The sequence below is a fragment of the Ochotona princeps genome, chromosome 6 (assembly GCF_030435755.1).
Source record: "Ochotona princeps isolate mOchPri1 chromosome 6, mOchPri1.hap1, whole genome shotgun sequence".
NCBI lineage: Eukaryota > Metazoa > Chordata > Mammalia > Lagomorpha > Ochotonidae > Ochotona > Ochotona princeps.
The window spans coordinates 57,235,234-57,259,883 of record NC_080837.1 but is presented as its reverse complement, the minus strand read 5'-3'; the positions used below and the strand labels follow the sequence as shown (position 1 = coordinate 57,259,883).

Genomic DNA, 24,650 nt, shown 5'->3' with positions numbered 1-24,650 from the left:
AAAAAAAAAAAATAGAATTAGGAGGCATCAGGGGTCTGTTGGAGTCTGAGAAGAACAGATAAACACAGAGAAAAAGTAAGAACAAATGAAGCAATTATCCATTCCAAGGTTAGAAAAAATATACAAGAAGGGAGGCGTAAGCACAATCCAACCCTTGGCTCAGTGAACAGTATTTGTAACCAAGAAAACAAAAATAAAACTTGCAGAGGAAAACTCCTATGGCATTTTTGGGTTTCATCATAGGAACCAATAGATATTATCTAAAACTGATCAATTATTGAGAAATATGAGTTTAAATTCCAGAAGTAGTAGCATAAGATTTAGATAACAGTGCCTGGCATGCAGACTTTAGAAGTGGGATAAGGAAATTTTTTTTTTAAAGATTTATTCATTTTATTACAGCCAGATATACACAGAGGAGGAGAGACAGAGAGGAAGATCTTCCATCCGAGGATTCACTCCCCAAGTGAGCCACAATGGGCCGGTGCGCGCCAATCCGAAGCCGGGAACCTGGAACCTCTTCCAGGTCTCCCACGCGGGTGCAGGGTCCCAATGCATTGGGCCGTCCTCGACTGCTTTCCCAGGCCACAAGCAGGGAGCTGGATGGGAAGTGGAGCTGCCAGGATTAGAACCGGCGCCCATATGGGATCCCGGGTCTTTCAAAGCGAGGACTTTAGCCGCTAGGCCACGCCGCCAGGCCTGGGATAAGGAATTTTTAAGACTAATTTATTTGAAAGGCAGAGTTACAGAGATACAGAGATAAAGAGAAAGAGATCTTCCACTCAGATTCGTTCTCCTAGTAGCCTCAAGAGCTAAAAAGCCAGGAGGGGAGCCAAAGCCGGGAGGGGAGCCCGGGGCCAGGGGCCAGGACCAGGGGCCGGAGGCCGGAGGGGAGCCAGGGGCCGGGGGCCAGGGGCCGGAGGGGAGCCAGGGGCCGGGGGCCAGGGGCCAGGGGCCGGAGGGGAGCCAAGGGCCGGGGGCCAGGGGCCGGAGGGGAGCCCGGGGCCAGGGGCCCGGGGCCAGGGGCCAGGGGCCAGGACCAGGGGCCGGAGGGGAGCCAGGAGCCAGGGGCCAGGGGACCAGGCTAATCCTCTGCCAGATGGATGCAGTTCATGCCCAGGCTGTTCCACTTCCCGTCCAGCTTCCTGTTTACAACCTGGGATAACAGCAGGGGGTGGCCCTGGTGCTAGCGCCCCCTGAACTAAGGGGGACCTAGAAGAAGCTCCTCACTCCTGGCATCGATCAGCTCAGCTCTGGACACTGCAGCCAGTTGGGGAGTGAACCAGTAGATGAAAGATTTCTCTTTCTCTCTCTCTGTCTCTCCTTCTATCTGGAACCATTCCTTTCAAATAAAAATAAAAAAATCCTGAAAAAAAAAATCTCACTTGTATACAAAGAACTCAAATTTCTCATCAAAATATTAGAAAATTGACTGTGGCAATGCAAAAATGAACCATTCCAGGAGTTATATATAAATATATATATAATGTATATAAATATATATATTTATATTATGTACACATATATACATGAATGACACAAGCTACTGTGTTAATATACCAAAAACCAAAAATTGTGACTAATTTAGTAGATAGACAGAAATTTTATAAAACCTAATAACTACTCATGCAAAAATTCTTAGAAAACAAAAAATAAAAGGAAATTTCCTTAACCTGATATATTTTCTAAAATACAAAACATATTTAATGAAAAAGTATCAAAAGCATTCCTTATGATAAAAAACATGAAAATGATATTTTTTCGCTGCTTTGATGTCATGTTGTAATAGAAATCCTATCAGTGCTGTTAAGTAAAAGAATTAAAGGAAGATCAAGAGAACCAAGATGGCCAAATGAGGTAACAACATGTTTAAACAGAGAAACATCAGCCAGAGTGAAGCAGAGAGGACACACTCCAGGAAACAGAGCGGACAGACCGGCGGCAGAGGGGCACTTGGAGGCTGACAGACACAGGAAAGCAGCGGACACAACAGTGTGCTGTTGCAGTAACCAGATACCCAGTGGCATTCAGCCATCAGCAATTTGAACTGTCAGAACTCTGTCAGCCACAGGGTGAGAAGGGGAATTAATTCACCGGGAGCTTAAGAGGTGAACCCAGACAAAGAACTGCCCATCCTGCAGGTTTGTTTGATTTTACCAGGAGCAGAGACACAGCAGCAGATCCTATCTGGCACTGTGGGAACAGAGTAGTTTTCAGGGCCCAGACCACCCCTTAAAGCCGAATCTGGGGCCATTTTGTGTGGGAAGTCAAAGGCTATGGGACAAAACTGCACATGCACTGAGCTAGGAGTGAACTCATTTCTGCCTCAATTAACTGCAATAACGTAGCATCCTACATGTTTCATCCAAAATAGGTCCGGGTAGCCCTCAGACCTGACAGCCAGATCAAGTACTCTAGCAGTGGCATATCAGGTACCACTTTGTATGGTGTGCCAAAGGCTTTGCGACTGCAGAGACAACAGTGAGCTGCGCATGTGCTGAGCTCAGGGAGAATTCACTGAGATCAGTGCACTGCACTTCTCCATAAGGAAAATAATACAGACTTTGGCATCGTAAATAGGTCCGTATGGCCCTCAGACCTAATGACAAACAGATTCTGGCAAGATCAGCACCACCAACAACCTAGCTATTTAGGACACTTGGTGTCTCCCTAATCCTGGGAACTGCTCAAACCTGAAGAGGGGTTGTACAGACAACAGTACAGCCACAAGCACGGTACCACAGGAGGTGGAGAGTGGTAAGCAACAAGCTTGGGCTAGAGACGGAGGAGAAGTCTAACATAAGAGCCCAGACCTGGAACTTGCTGGGCTGAAGACAAAGATTCATATACCAACTGCAATAAATAAAATAAAATTATAGACCTGTGGGTAACACAGCTTAGAAAACTGCCGTAAGGAGTAGGATCCGCTAACCAGAAGTAAAATGACCAAGAGCAAAAAAAGAGACAGAGGCACAATGAATATTACTGAAGACTCCCCTACAAAGGAGTAAAAGCCTTAGGCAACCTCAGAGTTCACTGAGGAAGACACTGAGAAAATGGGGGACACAGAATTCAGAAAACTCATCTTAAAGCTTCTTATCAACAATGAGAAGCACATACACCTGTTTAAGGAACTTAAGGAATATGTCACACATGAAATAGTAACACTGAAACAAAATCAAGCTGGATTACTGGCAATGAAGGACACAACAGAGCAAATTAAAAATTCAATGGAAAGTCTCCATAATAGAAAGAAGGAAACAAAAGAAAGAATCTCAGAATTAGAAGATATTTTTTGTCACAATGGTGAAACAATCAAAAAACTGGAACCACAGCTAGGTCAAGCTAAAAACAGTATTCAAGAATTAAAAAGACACTATTTTTTTTAAAGATTTATTTTATTTTAATTCAAAGTCAAATATACAGAGAGGAGGACAGACAGAAAGGAAGATCTTCCATCCGTTGATGCACTCCCCAAGTGACCACAACAGCCAGTGCTACGCCAATCCAAAGCAAGGAGCCAGAAATTTCTTCCGGGTCTCCCACGTGGGTGCAGAGTCCCAAGGCTTTGGGCCTTCCTCGACTGCTTTCCCAGGCTACAAGCAGGGAGCTTGATGGGAAGTGGGGCTGCTGAGATTAGAACCAATGCCCATATGGGATCCCAGCACATTCATGGCAAGGACTTTAGCCACTATGCCACCTCGCCGGGCCCCAAAAAGATACTATTATTAAAAGGCCAAATATAAGTTATAGGAGTTCCAGAAGGTACAGAAAGAAAAGCTGATTTAAAAATGTATTTAACAAAATAATAAAGCAAAAGTTTCCTGATCTGGAGAAAGAATTGGGAAACAATATCCATGAGGGGCACAGAACTCCCAACAGGCCTGACCAAAAGCAATCTTCACTAAGACACATGATAATCAAGTTCTCTTTAATCAAACATGTGAAAAAGATCCTTAAATGTGCATGTGAAAAAAACTCAATTGACATATAAAGAAATGGCAATTAAATTCACAGAAGGCCTCTCACAGGAAACTCTACAGGTCAGAAGAGAATGGAGCAATATATTCCAGATTTTAAAAGCAAAACAATTGTTGGCCCAGAATAATGTACCCAACAAAGCTTCCCTTACATGAAAATAAAATAAAATTCTTCCACAGTAAAGAAAAGTTAAAAGAATATGCCTCTTCCAAATCAGCCCTACAAAGGATACTTAAAGATGTTCTCTTGACAGAGAAGAGTTATAGCGTCCACAAACCAAAGGCAAATGTGAAGAACATCCCAGTAAAATAACAACGGAACACTAAATTAATTAACAACCCATTGCTGAAATAACAGGACCAAATTATCACCTGTTTATACTAATTCTGAATGTAAATAGCTAAAACTCATCAATCAAGTTTCATAGATTAGTAGACTGGATTAAAAAAACAAAACCGAGGAGTGGCATGGTAGCCTAGCAGCTAAAGTCCTCACTTTGAACACGCCAGGGTGCCATATGGACGCCAGTTCTAATCCCAGCAGCCCCGCTTCCCATCCAGCTCCCTGCTTGTGGCCTGGGAAAGCAGTCAAGGACGGCCCAAAGCCTTGGGACCCTGCACCTGTGTGGGAGACCTGGAGGAAGTTCCCGACTCCTGGCTTCGGGTCGGCGCAGCACTGGTTGTAGCAGTCATTTGGGTAGTGAACCAATGGATGGAAAATCTTCCTCTCTGTCTCTCCTCCTCTCTGTATAGCTGACTTTCCAATAAAAATAAATAAATCTTAAAAAAAAAAGAAAATGATGCTACTGTATGATCTATGATCAGTGAGGAGTTTAACGAGGAAGAAAGTGTTTTGAAGATATGAAACTAAAAGACATCAAAATTAATGAGAAATAGTTTCTGCTGATCATTGTTGGTGATATGTGTCTCCTTTGGGCAACAGGTAGATGTTTTTTGTTTTCTGAAGATTTATTTATTTTTATTGCAGAGTCAGCTATGAAGAGAGGAGGACAGACAAAAAGGAAGATCTTCTGTTTGATGATTCACTCCCCAAGTGACCACAATGGCCAGTGATGTGCCAAACCAAAGCCAGGAGCCAGAAACTTCTTCTGGGTCTCCCACCTGGGTGCAGGGTCCCAAGGCTTTGGGCTGTCCTTGACTGCTTTCCCAGGCCACAAGCAGGGAGCTGAATGGAAGTGGAGCTGTCGGGATTAGAACTGGTGCCCATATGGGATCCTGGTGCATGCAAGGTGAGGACTTTAGCCATTACACCACCACACCAGGCCCAACAGAATCATTTTCTTCAGGAAAGTTCTTGATTTTTTTTACTTCTTCAGCGACACATTTGTCATTCAGTAGCATGTTATTTAACTTCATAGAGTTTTTCATTTCTTTTTTTCTTCCTGTTGTTGAATTTGTTTTGTGGCTTTTTGTTTAAGAGAATGTATAGTAACTGTGTAATGGAGACTAACATATCCAAATGTGAGGATACACTGCAGTACGCATCTCTACTTCCAGACAAAAGATGGACTCCCAATGGAACTGTTAACTATATCTCGACAATAGGATGCTGGACTCTGCCACTGTCCATGCCCACAATGATGTACTTACATCTGTTTAAGAAGAACTATATAGGAGAACTCAACTGGGGTGGGTGAAGGGATTTGGGGAGGGAGTAAGGGAAATGATCATAATATAAATTATAATAATGATAATGATAAAATTATAATATAAAATATAATATGATACTATTATAATAGCAATGATAAAATAATATTTATATGATAATAATAATTTTTAAAATTTTTGCCAACAAAATAAAAAGGAAGATCAAAACAGAGGAAGTAAATTCTTGGGGATGAAACAATGGCTCAATTGGCTAACCCCCTGTCTGCAAGCATCAGCATCCCATAAGGGCACCAGTTCATGTCCCAACTGTTCCACTTCCCATCCAGCTCCCTCTTTGTGGCCTAGGAAAGCAGAAGAGGTCAGCCCAAAGCACTGGGACCTTGCACCTGAGTGGGAGACCCAGAAGAAGCTCCTGGCTTCAAATAGGCTCAGCTCCAACAGTTGTGGTCATTCGGGGAGTGAACCAACGAATGAAATATCTTTCTGTCTCTGCTCCTCTCTATAAACCTGCCTTTCCAATAAAAATAAATAAATCTTCAAAAAAAAAAAAAACCCAACAAATTCTCATTTTTCACAAATGATATGGTTTCTATGTGGAAAATCAAAGACAACCAATCTGTACACAAATTATTAGAATTAAGTAAAGAGTTATATAAGTCTACCAGACATAACATCAACATACGAAGTTACTTTTCTACACAGTAGCACAAAAAGTTTTTATTTTAAGACTGTGGGTAGGCGATGCCAGGCTGGGCGGAAGTACCACTGATACACACAAGCTCTGGGGCTGGGAATGTGCCTTGTAGGAGAATGCTAAGAACTCCCGAGATGGGCTGCAGCTCCCACTGGTGAACTTGAAAGTCATAGATGGGAGCAGTAAGGCTGCAGCATCCGCCAGTATGCCTGTGGGCTGGGTTAGGGAGCAGGCCAGTCTGGGCTAGGCCCCAGCACCTGTGGATGCTCATGAGAGCCAGAATGGGCATGGACAGGCCAAACTAGGCTTCGGCACATGCCAGTTCACATGAGAACCAGGTCAGGTGGTGGGCCAGGCTGGGGCCTAGGCTTTATAAGACACACAAAATTCAATTATAAGTACTTCAGCAGTTTAAAAGTAAACCTTAAACTTTAAAGAAAAACACATATTTTCTTGAAATAAGAAAGACAAAGAAAGCGCAAATCATAAGGACCACAAATCCAGCTACTTTAAAAATAGTAAAACTTGGGTCCAGCACAGTAGTCTAGTGGCTAAATCTTAGCCTTACTTGCATTAGGATTTCATATGGGCATCAGTTCATGTACCAGCTGCCCCTCCATTCAGCTCCCTGCTTGTGGCCTGGGAAAGCAGTCAAGGACAGCCCAAAGCCTTGAGACCCTGCACCCAGGTGGGAGACCCAGAAGAAGCTCCTGGCTCCTGGCTTCAGATTAGCTCAGCTCCAGCTGTTGCAGCCACTTGGGGAGTGAACCAGTGGATGGAAGATTTTTCTCTCTGTCTCTCCACTCTGTAAATCTGACTTCCCAATAAAAATAAACAAATCTTTAAAATAAGATAATAATGGAGTTTGACCTTGGTGGCTGAGGGGTAAGAGCAGCCCTCCTTAGCGGTGGCGACTTGCTTGCAGAGAGTACCCAAGCCAGGTCGGGCCCAAGGCCCAAGACTCGACCCATGGGCACCGTCGCGACACATGGTGAGAGTCCTAGGCTTTAGGCGGCCAGTGCTCACATTTGTCGACAGGTTCTGCCTGCTGGCTGCTCAGCGGCAAGCTCTAGGGTTTTCAGGGTATGTAGTTGCTGCCTAGGGACATCCATGGATAAGGCCAATGTGAGTGCAGGTGAGGGATTAACCCTGTGTGACTTCCAGTGACAGGGTCACAGAACTTGCTGGCAAGCGTGGGGACTGAGACCTGATTGCTAGGAGCAGAGAGTCCATAAGATCTATTTGGGCCAGACTGATTTACCAGTCCAATGGGAGTCCTGAGATGGGCTGTTAGCATAGAGCATCACTGACTGGTACACACTAGTCTACATGAAAGCTATGGCTGGGGGTCTGTCTGGCAGGGCTATGTACCAGTACCTGACTGAGTGGTGGTACAGGAAACGGGTCACACTTGGCAGGGTCAAAACACTAACCAGCACATGAGAGAATCAGGTCCGGGTGTATATACTGTGGGGGATGTGTGGACCCAACCCTGTGGAAATACAAGTCCTGCTGGTTAGCTCAGAATTGAGGTGATGACGGGCTGAACTAGGTGTGACCAAGGAACCAGCCATCACTCACAGGTAAAGGAAGCAACAACAATCTGGGCAGGTCAAGGCAGCACCACCCAAATGTGCATCCAAAAATAGGATGTGGGGTGGGTTGAGCTGCAACTGGAAGGGAGCAGACTGGGCAGGGCCGAGCAAACCTTAACTCACACGGAAGAAGAAAAGTCAGGATGGAGCACAGGTCATGCTGAGCTAGGCTCTTACACTGACTGGTATGCATGAGCCAGGGATACTAGGACACAGCATCGAAGGCAAAGGCTGAGACAGGTGAGGTGCTAAGCCAACTGGGTCACAGCAACCACTGGCATGTGTGTAATCTAGGGCTGAGAATAGACCTATTTGGGGAACTATGAGAGTACACCCTTGCTGGGTTGGGGTTCCCACTGGTGAGTGCAGGGGCCGGAGTGGAGGCTACGTTCTGGTCTAGATATGGCTGCAGTATCCCTGGCACAAGTGTGAACTGGGACTGTCCACACCTAGCCAGGCTAGACTCCAGCACCATCTGGTGCTCTAGAGAACCAGGGTAGATGTAAGAAGGACTAGGCTAGACCTCTGCCCCTACTGTGTGAGCAGTGTCTGAGTATGGACAAGCCTTGGCTGGGCTGAAACATCCAATAGTAAGAACCGGAATGGGTTGAAGGCCAGTCAGGAAAGGCCACTGTTACTGCCAGAACAGGAGGTGGACTAACTAGGGCTGGCTCATGGACCCACCAGTATGCACAAGATCTGGCATTGGGAGAGATTCTGATGGAGGAGCTTGGGAAACTCCTCTGTCAGGACACAGTCCCTGCAGGTGACCATAAGAACCACGATAGGGAGCAACCCAGATCAGACCAGACCAGAGAACAATACCCACCGGCATATATTTGGCATAGGTTGGGGGCAGACCAGGCTGAACCAGTTCATATCACCCCCTGGTGAATCTGAGCACCAGAACAGAATGTGGGTCAGGCCAGGTTCAGTCGCAGCACATACCACTGCACATTCTGGCTGGGATTGGGTGCCTGCTGGGCTGGACTAGGCTGTAACCCTAACCAGCATCAGCTGGAACTGGGGGTGGGCCAGGCCAGGCTACAACACCCACTGGCAAATGCCAAGGTGAGGTGGGCCATACCAGACTTGGCCGCAACGCCCAACCAGTACAAGTGAGAACCAGGGAGGGAGGGGGCAAAGCCGGCAGGGGGAATGTGGAGGGGTCCCCTTTGCACAGCCACCCCCACTGGACAGCCTGAGTTGGGATGGGGGCAGACCAGACTAGGCAGGGCTACAACACCTGTGGGCCTCATGTGAGCTAGATCAGAGAAAAGCCAGGCTGGGCTGACTGTCCTGACTGGTGTAAGCAAAAATTAGAGTGGGTGAGGATTGGTTGGGCTTTGCTGCAGCATCAGCTGGCAGAAGCTGGCACTGGGTACTAATTCTGTCAAGTTAAACCCCAGAACCACCTGGAGAGTGCATAATCCAGGAGTGGGAGTGGCCTAGTAGGGAAAGAGAGGGCACCTCCCCTGTTGGGTTACCACTCCCACTGGAGCACATGAAAACCAGGACCGGGCAGGGGTGGTTAGACAGAAAGGTACCCACCAGCATTGTGTGTGAGCTGGATAGGACAGGTTGGGTTAAACTAGGCTTCAATGCCCATTGACATGTATCAGAGCTAAATGGGATGTGGGGCAGACTGAACAAGTCAGCTGAACATACTGACAAGCATGGGAACCAGGGAAGGGGCAGACCTGGTGGGGGTTATGGGGAGTCGCCCCAACCAGGCTGCAGCTCCCACTGGTTTGCCCGAGGGCCAAGTATGAACAGGGCAGAATCGAGCTGGACTGAAACACCCACTGGTTCATGCAGAAGACAGGGCTGGAAACAGAACCAACCGAGCAACTGCAACCACCAGCATTTGTATAAGCTGACTGGGGCAACGGACTGTGCTGGACCCTGTACTAGCAAGCACACACAAGAATCAGGTCTGGGATAACCTCAGACGAAGTTTCTTCGGGGATCCCTCCAACTGAACTGCTGATCTCAGAACCCCAACCATAAAGAGACTATGTCAGCCAGTGGATTCTGAAGAGATTTCATTGTACTTGGAACAGCAAGATTGGCAGCATTCCAGAACTGTTGAACTATCAAAACTGCATGAGCAGGACCTCAGAACATGCCCCACATCAGGGACCTGGGATGGGTAGGAGGCTGAGTGGGGCTTTTCCCTTTATCTCTCCCCTTTCCCTGGAAACAGAAAAATAATAATAATAATAAGAAGAAGAAGAAGAAGAATGTGGAAACAATGGTCTTACCCACTTTCCTGTAGTCCTTGACCCTTTGTGCCCTAATCAACTATGTAAAAATTATTAAAATAAAAGTATTTTTTAAAAAGAGAATAATAATAATAATAATAAAAGTTGGGGCTGGCATTTGGCCAAGGAGTTAAGACAGTGCTTGGAATACTCACAGCCCACGGTACCTGGGTTCAAGTCCCAGCTCTGCTCTCAATTCCAACTTCACATCACAACACTCTCTCAGAGGCAGCACAGGCGACGGCAGCTCAAGTGGTTGGATCCCTGTCACCCACCTGAGGGGCCTGGCTCAGGTTCCCAGCTCCCGCCTGTGGCAGGCTCAGCTCTAGACCCTGGGCTTCTGGGAGGTAAACCAGCAGACAGGGGCATGCATTTGTTCTCCACGGCCCACTTTCAAAATTTAGCAAAAAGTAAAAGTTGTGTGCATTAAGTAATCAAAAATTGTGAAAACATCCATACCTAGGTAAAAAATAGCTGAAAAGCATATAACCAGTGAAACGTCTGTACTCAGAACACATACAAAGAATCTCTGCAGCCAATGAGGAAAAGATAAAGAGCCTAACATGAAAGCAAAAGATGAAAACAAGCACTTCTTTGGAAAGAATATCCAAGTGGCTAGTAAACACTAGCTATAGCCAAGCACCATCACTTTTACACTACCCCTTTTTAGTATTTGTGTAATAAATGAAATGGGCAAGAGCCGGGGCTGGCTGTGGGCGTGGCAGCTTGCCTGGAAGGTCTCTCCATCCGGGCCAATGCACCTGCCTAACCGTTTGAGAACCGAGACTGGGAACAATCTGAATCAGGTGGCTGCACGAGAACGGGGCTCAAGGCAAACCAGGAAGCGGGGTCTGGCCAGGAGGAGGCCTCCTGAGTCCCATAAGCGCCTTAGACCGACAGGATCCTCCATCTCAGAGAACATGCCACAGAGGAGTGGTCTGGCCTTGGAGCACGTGTTGCCTGACTGAGCCACTGCTGACTGCCATGCAAGGATGAAGAACATACCCACTCGCACAAGACAAGGCAGCCTGCTCCTCTAATCCAAAGCAACACCTCAAGTACCTCTTCAAAGGATGGAAAGAGAAGTCCAACGACATTTCTGGCTAAGCTCTAGAGCAAGCACCAAAGTCCTCAAATTCAAAAAATAATCAATGGAAATCATACAGAGTGTTCCCTCTTAGTCGCACCAGCCTATTTACAACGTTGTCTTGGTTTTCTGAAAAGCAGCTCATTTTTAAATGACACTCAAACAGAACATATAGAAAATGATACCCATCTATTTCTATAAGTCAAGAATTCTAACTCAACATATGCAGAGACAGGGATCATTTTCATCTCCTAACAGTCTAACTGCACCACTGCATATTCCATTTTTTAAGTCTAAACTTCCAAGCGATTCTAACTACACTAATATATTCAGAGGTGCCAGATGGCGTAATCATTCCAAACTCTTTCAAAGCAACAACTACAACATTCCTAAAGTTATATCAGCTCTTTTCCATGGTCTTTTTTTGTGTGTCCTATCTGCAAACAGTTTCCAGTACCATTGTATTATTATTTGTTTGTGCTTTGGTTAAAACACAAACATAAGCAATGAGCTAAAGTTATCACTTTATTTTGCTTTACCTATTTTAGCAAGAGCTTGGGGATCAAACAGCTTGAAGTTTAAGTGAAAAAACAGTACCTCACAATGCTGGCGAGAAGCTTGAATTTCACATTCATATTTGTTCTTTACTGATTCTAAGCAGAGCTCTCTATAGATTCCTGCAACCAAACACAGTGATTCCAATTAGGGGAGCAATAAGTTGCTTCCAAACCATTTCCCTGAAGGAACTGTGTCCTCACCATGTGAGAAATGCTAATTCCATCTTCACAAATTAACAACAACAAAGGTGCATTTAAAATACATTTCAAAGAAAAACAGAAGTTTAAGAACTACTAAGAAACATTACTAATTTTTGTTTGCTCTTCATTCCTGTTACCAAAAACAATTCCAAATGTTTGAAAGGCAACGATGCAATGAAAGCAAAATTCTTTTCCTATGAAAAACAATCTCGGGCCTGGCGGCGTGGCCTAGCGGCTAAAGTCCTCGCCTTGAAAGCCCCGGGATCCCATATGGGTGCCGGTTCTAATCCCGGCAGCTCCACTTCTCATCCAGCTCCCTGCTTGTGGCCTGGGAAAGCAGTTGAGGACGGCCCAATGCATTGGGACCCTGCACCCGCGTGGGAGACCCGGAAGAGGTTCCTGGTTCCCAGCATCGGATCGGCGCGCACCGGCCCGTTGCGGCTCACTTGGGGAGTGAATCATCGAATGGAAGATCTTCCTCTCTGTCTCTCCTCCTCTCTGTATATCCGACTTTGTAATAAAAATAAATCTTTAGGGCCCGGCGGCGTAGCCTAGCGGCTAAAGTCCTCGCCTTGAACGCCCCGGGATCCCATATGGGCGCTGGTTCTAATCCCGGAAGCTCCACTTCCCATCTAGCTCCCTGCTTGTGGCCTGGGAAAGCAGTTGAGGACGGCCCAATGCATTGGGACTCTGCACCCGCGCGGGAGACCTGGAAGAGGTTCCAGGTTCCCGGCATCGGATCGGCGCGCACCGGCTCGTTGTGGCTCACTTGGGGAGTGAAACATCGGATGGAAGATCTTCCTCTCTGTCTCTCCTCCTCTATGTATATCCGGCTTTCCAATAATAATAAAATCTTTAAAAAAAAAAATCTTTAAAAAAGAAAAACAATCTCTCAGCTTTCCCATCATAAAAATAGACAATAAACTTGGGTTTCATCAACCATCTATACCCAGGTGACAGTAAGATACTACATTTCACCAAAACCACTCTTTTCAAATGACTTTTTATTTTCAGAGTCCAAAGCTGCCAACAGAAGTAAATGTACCAAGGTATCTAGGATAATCTGCACAGAGCTTTACCTTCAACAACAGCATTGAACTTCAACATAACAAGGTAATAGTATAAAACCGGCAGCATGGCAAGGCAACATGCCACCACAAAATGGCAAGAAGAGTTCTAGAGGTGTATGCTAAACTCTATGCCATAATCGGCCTAGAAATTTAATTATCTCTTTGCACAGAAAAAGTGGTGGAGATATCCAGAACTATGCCTTAGCAATGCATTCATACACTATTCTTTGCAAAATCAAAAAGTGAGAGGTCAAATTTTGAAGAAAAAAAAAAGTCATTGATTTGGGTGATAGTTCCTACCATTCATTTAATCTAAAAGAACATTAAAGTAAATCAGGGACACTCTTAAGAGTGTAAGTCAGCATGCAAAGAGAGCAGGTTAGGTACCAGAAAGAACTTGTCAGCAGTGCTTAGGTGTTACTTACCTAAACCATAAGAATCAAAAAAGAAAAGCAATCAGCATTTCCACCAATTAAAGTTCAGATTTTAGCTTAATCACAGAAAATCTTCAGTCATCTTCACATATATATATGATTAAGAATGTTTGGACACAACAGGGAGGCTAGATCCCAGTTAATAAACAGAAAATTGAAGTTTATCCATACAAATAGTACTTCTTCATTTATGCACAGTCATAAATGAATAATCAAATATAAAAACAAATAAGTACCAAATTAATTTTCTAGCTTGAGGGTTAATACTGTGTGCTGTAATTTCCTGACCAAACATTTTAAGGTTTCCATTGCTTTTTCGAAAACATCTTACTATTCTTACAAAGAAAAATGCCAATTAAACCATAACTTACTAATAGGGAATTAAACCTGGATGGAACATTATCGTAGTAGAAGTAACATGGTTTCCAATTGTTTCACCATGAGTGGAAGTACCTAAAAACACTGTGAGTAACTTTAGAGTTGTTATTCTGTTAATCCTGCAGAGAAGCAAAGAAAAGCAAAAGGCAATAAATGGGAACTGATGGTGAAATTGCAGAATCTATGTGAATAGACTCCTGTAATTCCATCCATTACAAGCACTGACTTGACAAACACCTTTTAAAGCTACTCAAGAGTTTACATTCTACTGTATGGAAAAGATGTTTCACTTTCCTACCTGCTACCTTTGTACGAATTTGCATATTTTCTTGTAGAGTTGCCAGTGGTTCCAAATACTCTGGTGCTTTCCCAGCTATGACTTCTTGTAGTTTTGCATCCACCTGACTTAATCGCTCTTTATAAAGTCTTAACAAAGCAAAAATGAATGTTAATTTAAAAATTCCAACAAAGGCCAACAATATGCCATTTTCATGTTATTTATTCCTCATATCATAATAGTCTAGTAAACTATCAAATGTATTTTTGCTTTGATCTTACATAAAATCACAAAATAGATATCTACCCTTTTTATCAGTATCTCATAAATGGTTTATTTGTAATACTAAATACACAGCTGAAATAACTACTTTATGGCACTCTCAATTTTTGTTTTTTAACTGTAGAACAACGAATCAACTTTAGAAGAAAAGGTCATTTAAACATTGAGATTAAAAGGAAACCATTTGTAATTGTTTAGATATGGACTTGTTGGTTGTCAAAACAACTGATTCTGTGACTTTTTTCTATTCTTCTTATAAAGGAATTCATATGACAAAATTCAGCCTACTGAATGTTTTGAAGAACAAAGAGGAAGCTGAGCGCTTACAGTAAAGCCAACGGCTCCAGAACCTGCAGCCCGGCTAAGCCAGTTCATTCTGACTGCAAATGAAGAGGCAGTGACCAAATGAGCTCATCAACCGAGAAGGAAACGAGAAACTGAGAGTTACTCTATCACTCCTACTTACTTACAAGTCCACTGATAAGTCCTTTCTGTCAATAGAGTACCATGGTTTGACTACAAAAGACAGAATTAATCAGAAAACCCTGTGTTTATTTTTGACCATCATCTTGCAGAGCTATCTCTTTCTAGTACAACAATTATATTGTATATTTATGAAAAGATATTTCTAATCCTGGTTTTTCTGGCATTTTAAGGGTGTCCCAAGAAGTTCAAACCAAATTAACAATTTTAAACGCTCCTATAAATTGTCAGAAGTGTGATTCGGAGTAGCTTCCAAAAGCAACCACTGCTTATGCTTGCAGAGGTTAGTATAACTAGCATCAGGCTTCCAAAAACATTACGGCAACTACCTTTCATACTAAATGTTGCTCTTCTCTCTTGCAAATACCCACTAACGCAATTAAGAAAGTCAATACAAATAAATGATTACTGTAATTAGCATACAAGATTTGATGATTTAGGGAGCAAAGCAGGTTTAAGCATTAATGCAATAAATATTTTTATTGTAGGAAAAAGGGGTAAAATTATCTGAATTAACTGCCAAAGGAATACAATATCTAGGCTGAGTTAGATATTTTTTAATTCAAGATAAAATTTATAAACAAATACATGAAGTCAGAAAAGCACATTACTTGCTCACTTTATTATAACTTTAAGAAAAAATACTAGACTACATACAGGAGAACAATGTCTGAAAAACATCAAATATTTACAAAGATACTGAAAAGGTATCCTGAATTTACAAATTAGTATCTTGAATGAAAACGAGGTATGAATTAAGTTTTCAATAATTAACCTTTTAAAAGAATAGATTCTTCAAATTCAATTTAATTTTTGTAATCCTGCAATTCAAGTACAAATTCAAAGGCAAGGATCATGAGTGCCCCACAGCAATCACCATGCTATTTATAGTGTAGCTGCTCAATTAACGAGTGGTGCATGCTGAATATTCAAATGAATGGAAATCTGAACAGTAGAATCCCTCCACCTTTGGAAGGGGGTGGAAGAACTCACCTTCCACCACTAGAAACTGCAGCTGGTGGCTTTTCTGTCTTAGGAAGGGAGTGCTACTGGGCCCTGTGGTGCTAAACAAGGAGAACCAGGACAACCGTTACCACTACTTTAGTCTCACCTCTTCTAAAGAGGGTTTGAGACAGTTTCCCAGAGATGCAGAGTACAACAGAAAATGACAACACGGCGACTGGAAGAGAGGGAAATTTTAAACCCCTGGTACAAAGATGAATATTTTAAACCTATATCTAGAAATCAGTTCCTTGAGAAAGCACCTTACTGAATAACAGTCACGAATCCACCTTGTGTTTTTGTGAGTTGGAAGAAGCCGGGCAGAGCTGGCTGACCATGGCAGCGAGCCAGGACAACAAACAACACAGGCAGTGGGGCAGCCCGACACAGCCTGAGGCCCAAGGACCAGCCAGCCAGTCACAGCGCCCCCACACCATAGAGTCAAGTAGGTAAATCTTAATTAACTATCTACATATTTATTAAGTGTATTTATTCACACCTGACGTGCTAAAATACAAAACTTGCTATATGCCACCTCTCTTTCAAAATGATCCTAAATGAACTGTGCATACTGTGCAAACAGTGGGTCCTGTGAGGGGACCACACTAATTTTAATTTGAAATTCTAAATCTTTAGAATAAGAAAACTACACCACGTTTTCCAAAGGTAAAATTTAAACTTTGGATTATTTTTCATTGCTTATATGTAGGTACTTCAAAGAGTTCATGGAAACATGGACCTAAAAGTCCATTTCTGGGCCCAGCACAATGGCCTAGCAGCTAAAGACCTAGCCTTGCATGTGCCAGGATCCCATAGGGACGCCAGTTCTACTCCCAGCGGCCCTGCTTTCCATCCAGCTCCCTGCTTGTGGCCTGGGAAAACTGTCGAGGAAGGCCCAAAAGCCTTGGGACCCTGCACCTGCATGGGAGACTTGGCGGTGGCCCCAGGCTTCTGGCTTCAGACTGGTACAGTTCCAGCCGTTGTGGTCACTTGAGGAGTGAATCATCAGACAGAATATCTCCCTCTCTGTCTCTCCTCCTGTCTGAATATCTGACTTTGTAATAAAAATTAAACCTGTAAAAAAAAGTTCATTTCTGAGAAAAATAATTGATATTCACGCAGTTTTCTCATATTACAAATTCATATAATTCATATTATGAAATCCCATAAACTCTGCCCAACCCATAAATTTAAAAAAATGTTTTCACTGAAAGAAATTTATCTTTTTAATTCCATTTTCTTTTATTTACTTCTCTCTCTTTTTTTTTTTTTTTTTTTTTTTTGAGAGGCAGAGAGAGAAATAGGCAGGCAGGCAAACTGATGGACGGAGAACTCCCATCTCCCACATGCCTGCAATGGCCCAAACCAGGCCGCAGCTGAGAACTCCACCCATGCCTCCCCCGTAGAGCAGCAGGGACCCATGGGCACAAGCCGTCACCTCTGCCTCCCAGGGCAAGCACTAGCAGGAAGCTGGCACCCAGAACGCAGCCAGTTCTCAATCCGAGACAGTCCAAACCAACTGTGAAACTCCCACTCCTCCATGGAGTTCTGAAGTGCCCTTGCTAATCTGTTGAGCTAGCATGAAACATATTGGGACGTTAACATGTAATATCAATAAAAGTTAAGACAAGTAATGGCATAAATAGCCAGAGTCATGTGGTGGGAATTCAAAATACAGCAAATCAAGCTTCAGGCATTATCTTGGTCTGCCTAGGATTATAGAACAATAAACAGCAAAATGATGAGCCATGTATAGAGTTTTTACAAGCCTGCCTTGAGTAAGATGTCTATAGCTCCAGAAGCTTCTCTTTGGTCTACAATCCCTAATACCCACCTATGCTTCATGATCATGCCACTAAGTCCCAAAGTGAAAATGCTCCTGTAAGAGGTTGTTTCTTACGTGGCAGTTAAATTTATCTACATTTTCTCACGTCATTGGAATTCATTCTCGCATTACCATCTCCCATTAAATTGCCGGCATTTTAGGAGGAGACAAAACCAGGATCCAATAGGCACTTAGCTGACGCCAGGAGAATAGGTAAGTATTATGTAGACTGTCCATTAGGCCTCATGTTAAATGCTAAGGACGCTATTATTATTATTCTAATACTCAGTCAAGAAAGCCTGGCCTCTTTCTATTCCTCCAGAGTAATGAGCCTTCGTGGAAGCAACACAATAGCTTTAGGAGGCAAGAAGTTTGGCTTACAGGTCACTTCTGATCAACTATGGGCAAATCCATTAACCTCCCCAGGGATCAATTTGCTCACAGGTAAAATGGAGATAAAATTGTCTTCCAACCTGGCAGAACTGCTGCAATAATCAAAATAAATAATATACAAGAAAATATGTAGGGCCTGGGTGGTAGTCTACTGGCTAGAGTATTCGTCTTGCACATGCCAGGATATCATTTGGACGCAGGTTCGTATCCTGGCAGCTCTACTTCCCATCCAGCTCCCTGCTTGTGGCCTGGGAAAGCAGTCAAGGATGACCCAAAGCCTTGGGACCCTGCACCCGTGTGGGAGACCCAGAAGAAACTCCTGGCTCCTGGCTTCACATCACCTCAGCTCCAGCCATTGCAGTCACTTGGGGTGTGAACCAGCAGATGGAAGATGTGTCTCCTTCTCTCTGTGAATCTGCCCTTCCAATAAAAATAAATAATTCTAAAAAAAGTTAAAATCCTGGAACTATTTTTTAAAAAAACACACACATGTCATGCCGTAATATTAGGTACGTAACAAACAAACAAAATTACTCTGCCAGAAAGAATCTCTGGGAAATAGTCTCTTACTTGCAAATTTCAAAAATATATCTTCGTCCAATTATTTAAGAAAAGAATAAATAAAGTATATAAAAAGGAAGGGTGCAGTAATCTGAGGAAAGCACCTTAGTTTATGAAGTCTTTTTCTGTCTTGCCCTCCCAGCAGGCCCATCTCCCAATCGTGCGTTTAGGGATGGAGTCTTCAGCACACAGGAAGAGCTGAGGCCTCCTGTGTCGGGCAGCCCCGCACCACGCACAGGGAACATGGGAGCCTGCGTGTGACCGCTCTCACGCCACTGCTCACGGGACGCACCGACAGTCCGTGACCACAACCTCGTGGAGTCACTACTTACTGATCTTTGAGATCGGTAAACTGTTTTTCAAGGTTGGACATTTCATCTAAACACTCCATTCTTCTTCTTTCACAGTCTTCATCATCCATTTCTATGAATAAAAAGAGAAATATCCAGGATAAAATTAATTGTAAGTTTCAAAAACATCTGAGTGTGAATTCAAATGGAGAAAAACCTAGCCTCAGTCTGCCAAGGAAATAAATATTTCACCAAAACAATTCCACTATAGAATTAACCTGATATGCAGATAAAACTATAGCTATCTTTTGGACTTTCTAAGCTTGGGTTGATTAATGAAGTTCTAGCTTATTATTTTATAGATACAGCTTATCAATGGCCTTCTGAAATGTTGTAAATTTGTATAATCAACCCGCTTTAGGTTTGCTTTCCATCAATTCACCAGACGTTAACATCAAAATGTGCCCTTTAACAGTGAATAAAGGACTTGGGCCCAGCACAGTAGCCTAGTAGCCAAAGTCCTCACTTTGAACACGCCAGGATCCCATATGGGCGCCGGTTCTAATCCCAGCAGCTCCACTTCCCATCCAGCTCCCTGCCTGCACCCTTGAAAAGCAGTGGAGCACGGGCCAAAGCCTTGGGACCCTGCACCCATGTAGGAGACCTGGAAGAGGCTCCTGGCTCCAGGTTTCAGATCAGCTCAGCTCCGGCCATTATGGCCACTTGGGGAGTGAATCATCAGATGAAAGATCTTCCTCTCTGTCTCCTTATCTCTGTACATTGAAATAAAAAAATAAATAATTCCAATTGAAATAAATAAATCTTTAAAAAAAAAAAAAAAGTGAATACAACCCCAAACCATTTCTGGAACTGCTGCAGGGCTGCCTACACGCCCAGCCTACCAGACACTCCCGTCACTCCATGCCCCGCGCCCCAGCGGCTCCCTCTCCCCAGCTCACTGCTGGGCTCAGAGAACCAGGCAGACAAGGGGCAAACTTCCTGAGCAAAGCGCCATGAACGACTGGCTCTCCTCCATTCCACAGCCTCTGTTTTTGCATCACAAATATTCAACACATCGATTAAACTGAAGGACAAAATGATCCACATCGTGGTCTCCATCCAAAAGGCCAAATAAGAGAAACACTTAAGGTGCATGTACCTATTTTCATATAGCAAAGAAGTACATGATTCATCTTTGAAATGCTTCCAGAAGACAGTAAAATAAAAATTGTAGTTCTTACTAGCTTATTCCTTGGCTATTTAAAACTTGCTTTACTGACATGACTCACTCTCTAAGTTCTCTGGATAGCAGAGGTTTTTCTGTAGCCTCAGGAGCTGTTCATTATCAAGGTTTCAGAAGAATAACACTTTGGAAGGTTAACATGCGTTACATATGGCAAGACACGACTGGGCCAACATGGTGGCTTAGTATGCCAAGCCTCTTCCTGCTGCACGAGCCTGGTGCCCCAGGTGGAACACCAGTTCGAGTTTTGGCTGCTCCACTTCTGATCAGGCTAATAGCTTGGGAAAGCAGTAAAAGACTGCCCAAGGTCCTGGGCCCCTGCATCTATGTGGGAGACCTGAAACTCCTGGCATTACATCAGTGCGGCTCCAGCCACTGTGGCTCCTTGGAGAGCCAACCAGCAGACAGACCTCTCCTTCTGTCTTTCCTTCTCGCTCCGTTACTCTAGCTTTCCAATTTAAGGGAAAAAAAATATTGCATAATACAACTGAAAAATGTAGCAATAACCAATCTATTTGCACTTAAAATTCCAACTAGTGGTTCAAATTATTAGTTTAGGACTTTTTAAAAATTATTATTGGAAAGGAAGATGTGTAGAGAAAAGGAAAGAGAGAAAGATCTTCCATCGGCTGGTTCAGTTCCCAAATGGCTGCAAGAGCCGGAACTGAGCTAATCCGAGCCCAGGAGCGTCTTACACGTTTCCCATGTGGGCACCGGGTCATCTTTGAGTCATCTTCCACTGCTTTCTCAGGCTCTGAGTAAGGAGATAGATGAGAAATTCAGCAATCAAGATACAAACCGGCACCCAGATACGATGCTGGCACTTAATCGGGGAGGATTAGCCAAATAAGCCATTGTGCAGAGCACAATTAACCGTTTTCACATGTATTATTCCCTGAGCCGAGATAAAAAATAACAAATCACAAGTCAACATAAAATTACATGGTGGGAGGGGGTGGCGGCATGTTGCCCTCCACCTCCAAGCACCAGCATCCCATATGGGCACCAATTCATGTCCCGGCTGTCCCACTTACCATCCAGCCCCTGAATGTGGCCTGGGAAAGCAGCAGAGGAGAGCCCAAAGCCTTGAGACCCTGCACCCAGGTGGGAGACCCAGAAGAAGCTCCTGGCTCCTGGCTTTGGATCAGCTCAATCCCAGCGTTGCAGTCATTTGGGAAGTGAACCAGCAGATGGAGGATCTTTGCCTCTCTGTAAATCTGCCTTCCCAACGAAAATAGGAAAGAAAATAGAGAAACAAAAGAAAGAAAAGAAAAAGCTATGGGGAGAGAGTATTAACAAACAGAGGCAATTTTTTTTTTTTTTTTTGAGATCTCAGCTCCCACTAAAACATCCTGGTTGAGGATGAAATGCTTGGCAGATCTAGGAAGCAGATGAGCACACAGTCCAGATCTCCTAGCTCTCTGTTCCCACTTCCAGGGGCCCACCTACTCCCAAGGCACAGGACCTTCAAATGATCCCTCCCACCCCTGGGGCGTCCCAGGACCACATTCCGGTTAGCTCAGAAGGCCTGGGGGCAGGACGAAAGTCCCTAGGTGGCGCCAAAAGTTCCCGCCCAGAATAACTGCAGCGGACTCATTCAAACGGAGCCAACCAATCAGAAGACAACACATACCTCTCCCTCAGGCCCCATCAGCCCCTCTACTTAAGCAGTACGCCTCAGTCCCGGAGACTTTCACGGCCCACCCCGTTGTGGACCTGTGACCCCCGCCCCAGAGCAGACCCCAAAAAAACCTGGTTTTATCATCATTCTGGTCTCGGTGGTCTCGGTTGTCCCGCTGTTTGGTGCGGTTTTGTTCTAACAATTCCCAGCTGCCAGCCGGGCGTTCCTGCTTCAATACACAGGTTTTACTCAAAAAGCAACATGTCGAAGATTCCCTACCTTTTATCTTCATCTCGAAATGCTTACCGATGCCATCACCCTTCTCTGGGTTTCCTCTCAGCTTCCAGCTGAACCTGCGTTCCCCAACCCTGTTTCGTGTCTCCTAGCAAACCGGCCCAGCCTCGCCTGCCTTTCCAGCTCATCCACCTCCCAAAGTGGCTCTCTCCTTCCCGTGTAAGCATGCGTGTCAACCTTTGCCCTTTTTCCGCCATTGCTTCCTCAGCCTGGAGCTCTTCTGAACACTCCAAATTCTACTCATTCTTCAGGAGCATTAGGGTAATTCCTACCTCCCCCCACTAACCTTACTGGCCAGTCAGTTCCTAAGATTTCGTCTCCTTTTGAACCCCTGTTGCAGTTCAGTTAAGCATTTACTTAGCGACTTCATCAAGTAGTAATAACTCGGTTCTTGGGTCAAGTTTTTTTTTTTTTAAGATTTACTTTTTTATTATTATTATGGGAAAGGAAGCTTTACAGAAAGAAGAGATAAGATACTCCATCCACTGGTTCACTCCCTAAGAGGTCGCAACTGCAGGAGCTGCGCTGATCCAAAGCCAGGAGCCAGGAGCCTCTTCCGGGTCTCCAATGGAGGTGTAGGGCCCCAAGCTTTGGGCTGTCCTTGACTGCTTTCCCAGGCCACAGCAGGGAGCTGGATGGGAAGTGGGGCAGCCAGGATACGAACCAGCGCCCTTATGGAGTTCGCAGGGCCCAAGACAGACACGATTATTTATTTGTACCTCATAATGAACATAAAGCCGCTAAGTACGTATTTGGGGGTGGGCGATTTAGTGATTGGAACTTCCACCCTTCCAGAGATTCGCTTTGAAAAGGGAAGCCTGAAACCTATCTGAAGAGCAATGACAGACAGCTGTCGAACTGTCATCCCCTCTCCTTTATGCACCAAAAATCAGGCCCAGACAAAGAAGGCAGGGTCGTCCCCATAACACGGAGTGAAGGAAAAGAACTCAGGTGACCTTTTGAACAGCGGTTCCGGAAAGTTCGCAGAATTTACTTGCGATGTTTATCTGCCCTCTCCCCTCTCCTCCCAGTCTTAAGCGGTACCACTAACCACCACGACCACCATCCCAAATTCTGAAATAGCCCACCAAAGTTAGGAAAAGTGGGAGGGGAAAAAAGATGAGCCGAATTGCCATGCTGCCTCCTCCCTGGAAACCCAGCGAATGGATAAGCATATGCAGACCCCAAATCATCCTGACGCCGTCCCTTTCCAGGGAAATCCAAAGGGATTCTGCAAACGGGACAGCCCCGCCCCCAAGTCAGTCCCCCGAAAGGACACTTTGCTAAGAAGGGCTGACGGACAGGCCGACTCGTTCTACGCGGCCAAGAAAGACTGAGCGGCGTCCTGGGCCGCCGCGACCCTCCCACGCAGAGCAGCGGGACTTGCAAAGGCGAGAGGGAGGAGAGGGTCTCCCAGACGGGCTGCAGCCGCGGGGCACCGGCGGGAGGTGTCGGGGCGGCTCCCCCCGGCCGAGGCACCGGGCCCGAGCGTCGGAGCCCGCCGGGACCCGCGCCGGGCAGGCAGCGCCAGGCGGCCGGGCGCTCGGGGCGGCAGCCCGGGGCTCGCGGCCAGTCTCCGCCCTCTTTCTCGCGTCCCCGCCCCGCTCGCCCAGCACGACGCGGCTGCCCGGCTTGCGGAGCTCCGCGGCCTGCGGCGCGCCGGGCCGGCGGACTCGGGCTCCCGGAGTCTCCCGGGTCGCGCACCTGAGCTGTCGCCATCCTCCGAGACTGACGAGCTCTCGGTGTCCTCGTCCTCGGAGCTACTCCCTTCGTTCTCGGCGTAGTCCACCTCCATCTCATCGTGATGGTTCGTCTCCTTCTTATCCCCCCGGGAATGCACCGGCATTTTCAAGCCGCGCCGTCGCTTCCCACTCCCGGCGCCCACCCCGGCCACCGCCGCCTCGATGAAGGGAGCGCCGAACGCCCGGAGCCACCCGGCGGCCGAGCTAGCTCCGAACCCCCTCGGCTCCTCCCCGCCCCCGGCCCGGGCCTCACAGCCTAACCCGCAGGCTCCGCGCTGGGAGCCCTCCCATTGGCGGAGGCCGGCTTCAGCAAGGGGGCGGGGCTTGCCCCGCTGGGGCGCGGTTGGCTACCGCTAATGACGGCGCGGCCTCCCAGTGCTTGTCGGGGGTTGTAGTCCCGGAGGCTCAGACCTGCGAGGTGGGGAAGCTACCAGCTTCCCAGCCCCGATAGTCCGGATCCTTCCTGCTTTCTGGACTTCAAATCCCACAAGGCACGGACGCTGGCACCTTGGGCCGCGATTGATCAAACTAACCCGAAACAGTGCGGATTTGAGCTACATGGGTGCTTTTCCCGCCAAGTGTTTGTCTGACCACCCTGGCCGGCTAGCATGTAACCTTCAGACGTGAAAAGGTTTTTTGCCTGGAAAAGTCTTTGCCTTGTTCTTGAAACGTTTGCCATCAAAAAGTGACAAGTTGTACCTTGGCATTTGCAATTTGGTCTTTTTCCAAATTTATTTATTTATTACCA

General features: G+C 45.5%; 1 protein-coding gene across 1 annotated transcript in view; it reads right to left on the bottom strand.

Moving 5' to 3' along the window:
* Positions 1-24,324, bottom strand: part of BRMS1L (BRMS1 like transcriptional repressor) — a 39,724-nt gene extending 15,400 nt beyond the window's left edge. Inside the window, exons 1-4 of the mRNA XM_058666351.1 lie at positions 23,865-24,324; positions 19,045-19,135; positions 14,188-14,315; positions 11,847-11,926 (exon numbers count right to left, since the gene is read on the bottom strand). Of these exons, the coding sequence (XP_058522334.1) occupies positions 11,847-11,926; positions 14,188-14,315; positions 19,045-19,135; positions 23,865-24,006 (441 nt within the window). The 5' untranslated portion in view covers positions 24,007-24,324. The remainder of the gene's footprint in view (positions 1-11,846; positions 11,927-14,187; positions 14,316-19,044; positions 19,136-23,864) is intronic.
* Positions 24,325-24,650: the final 326 nt, after the last annotated feature.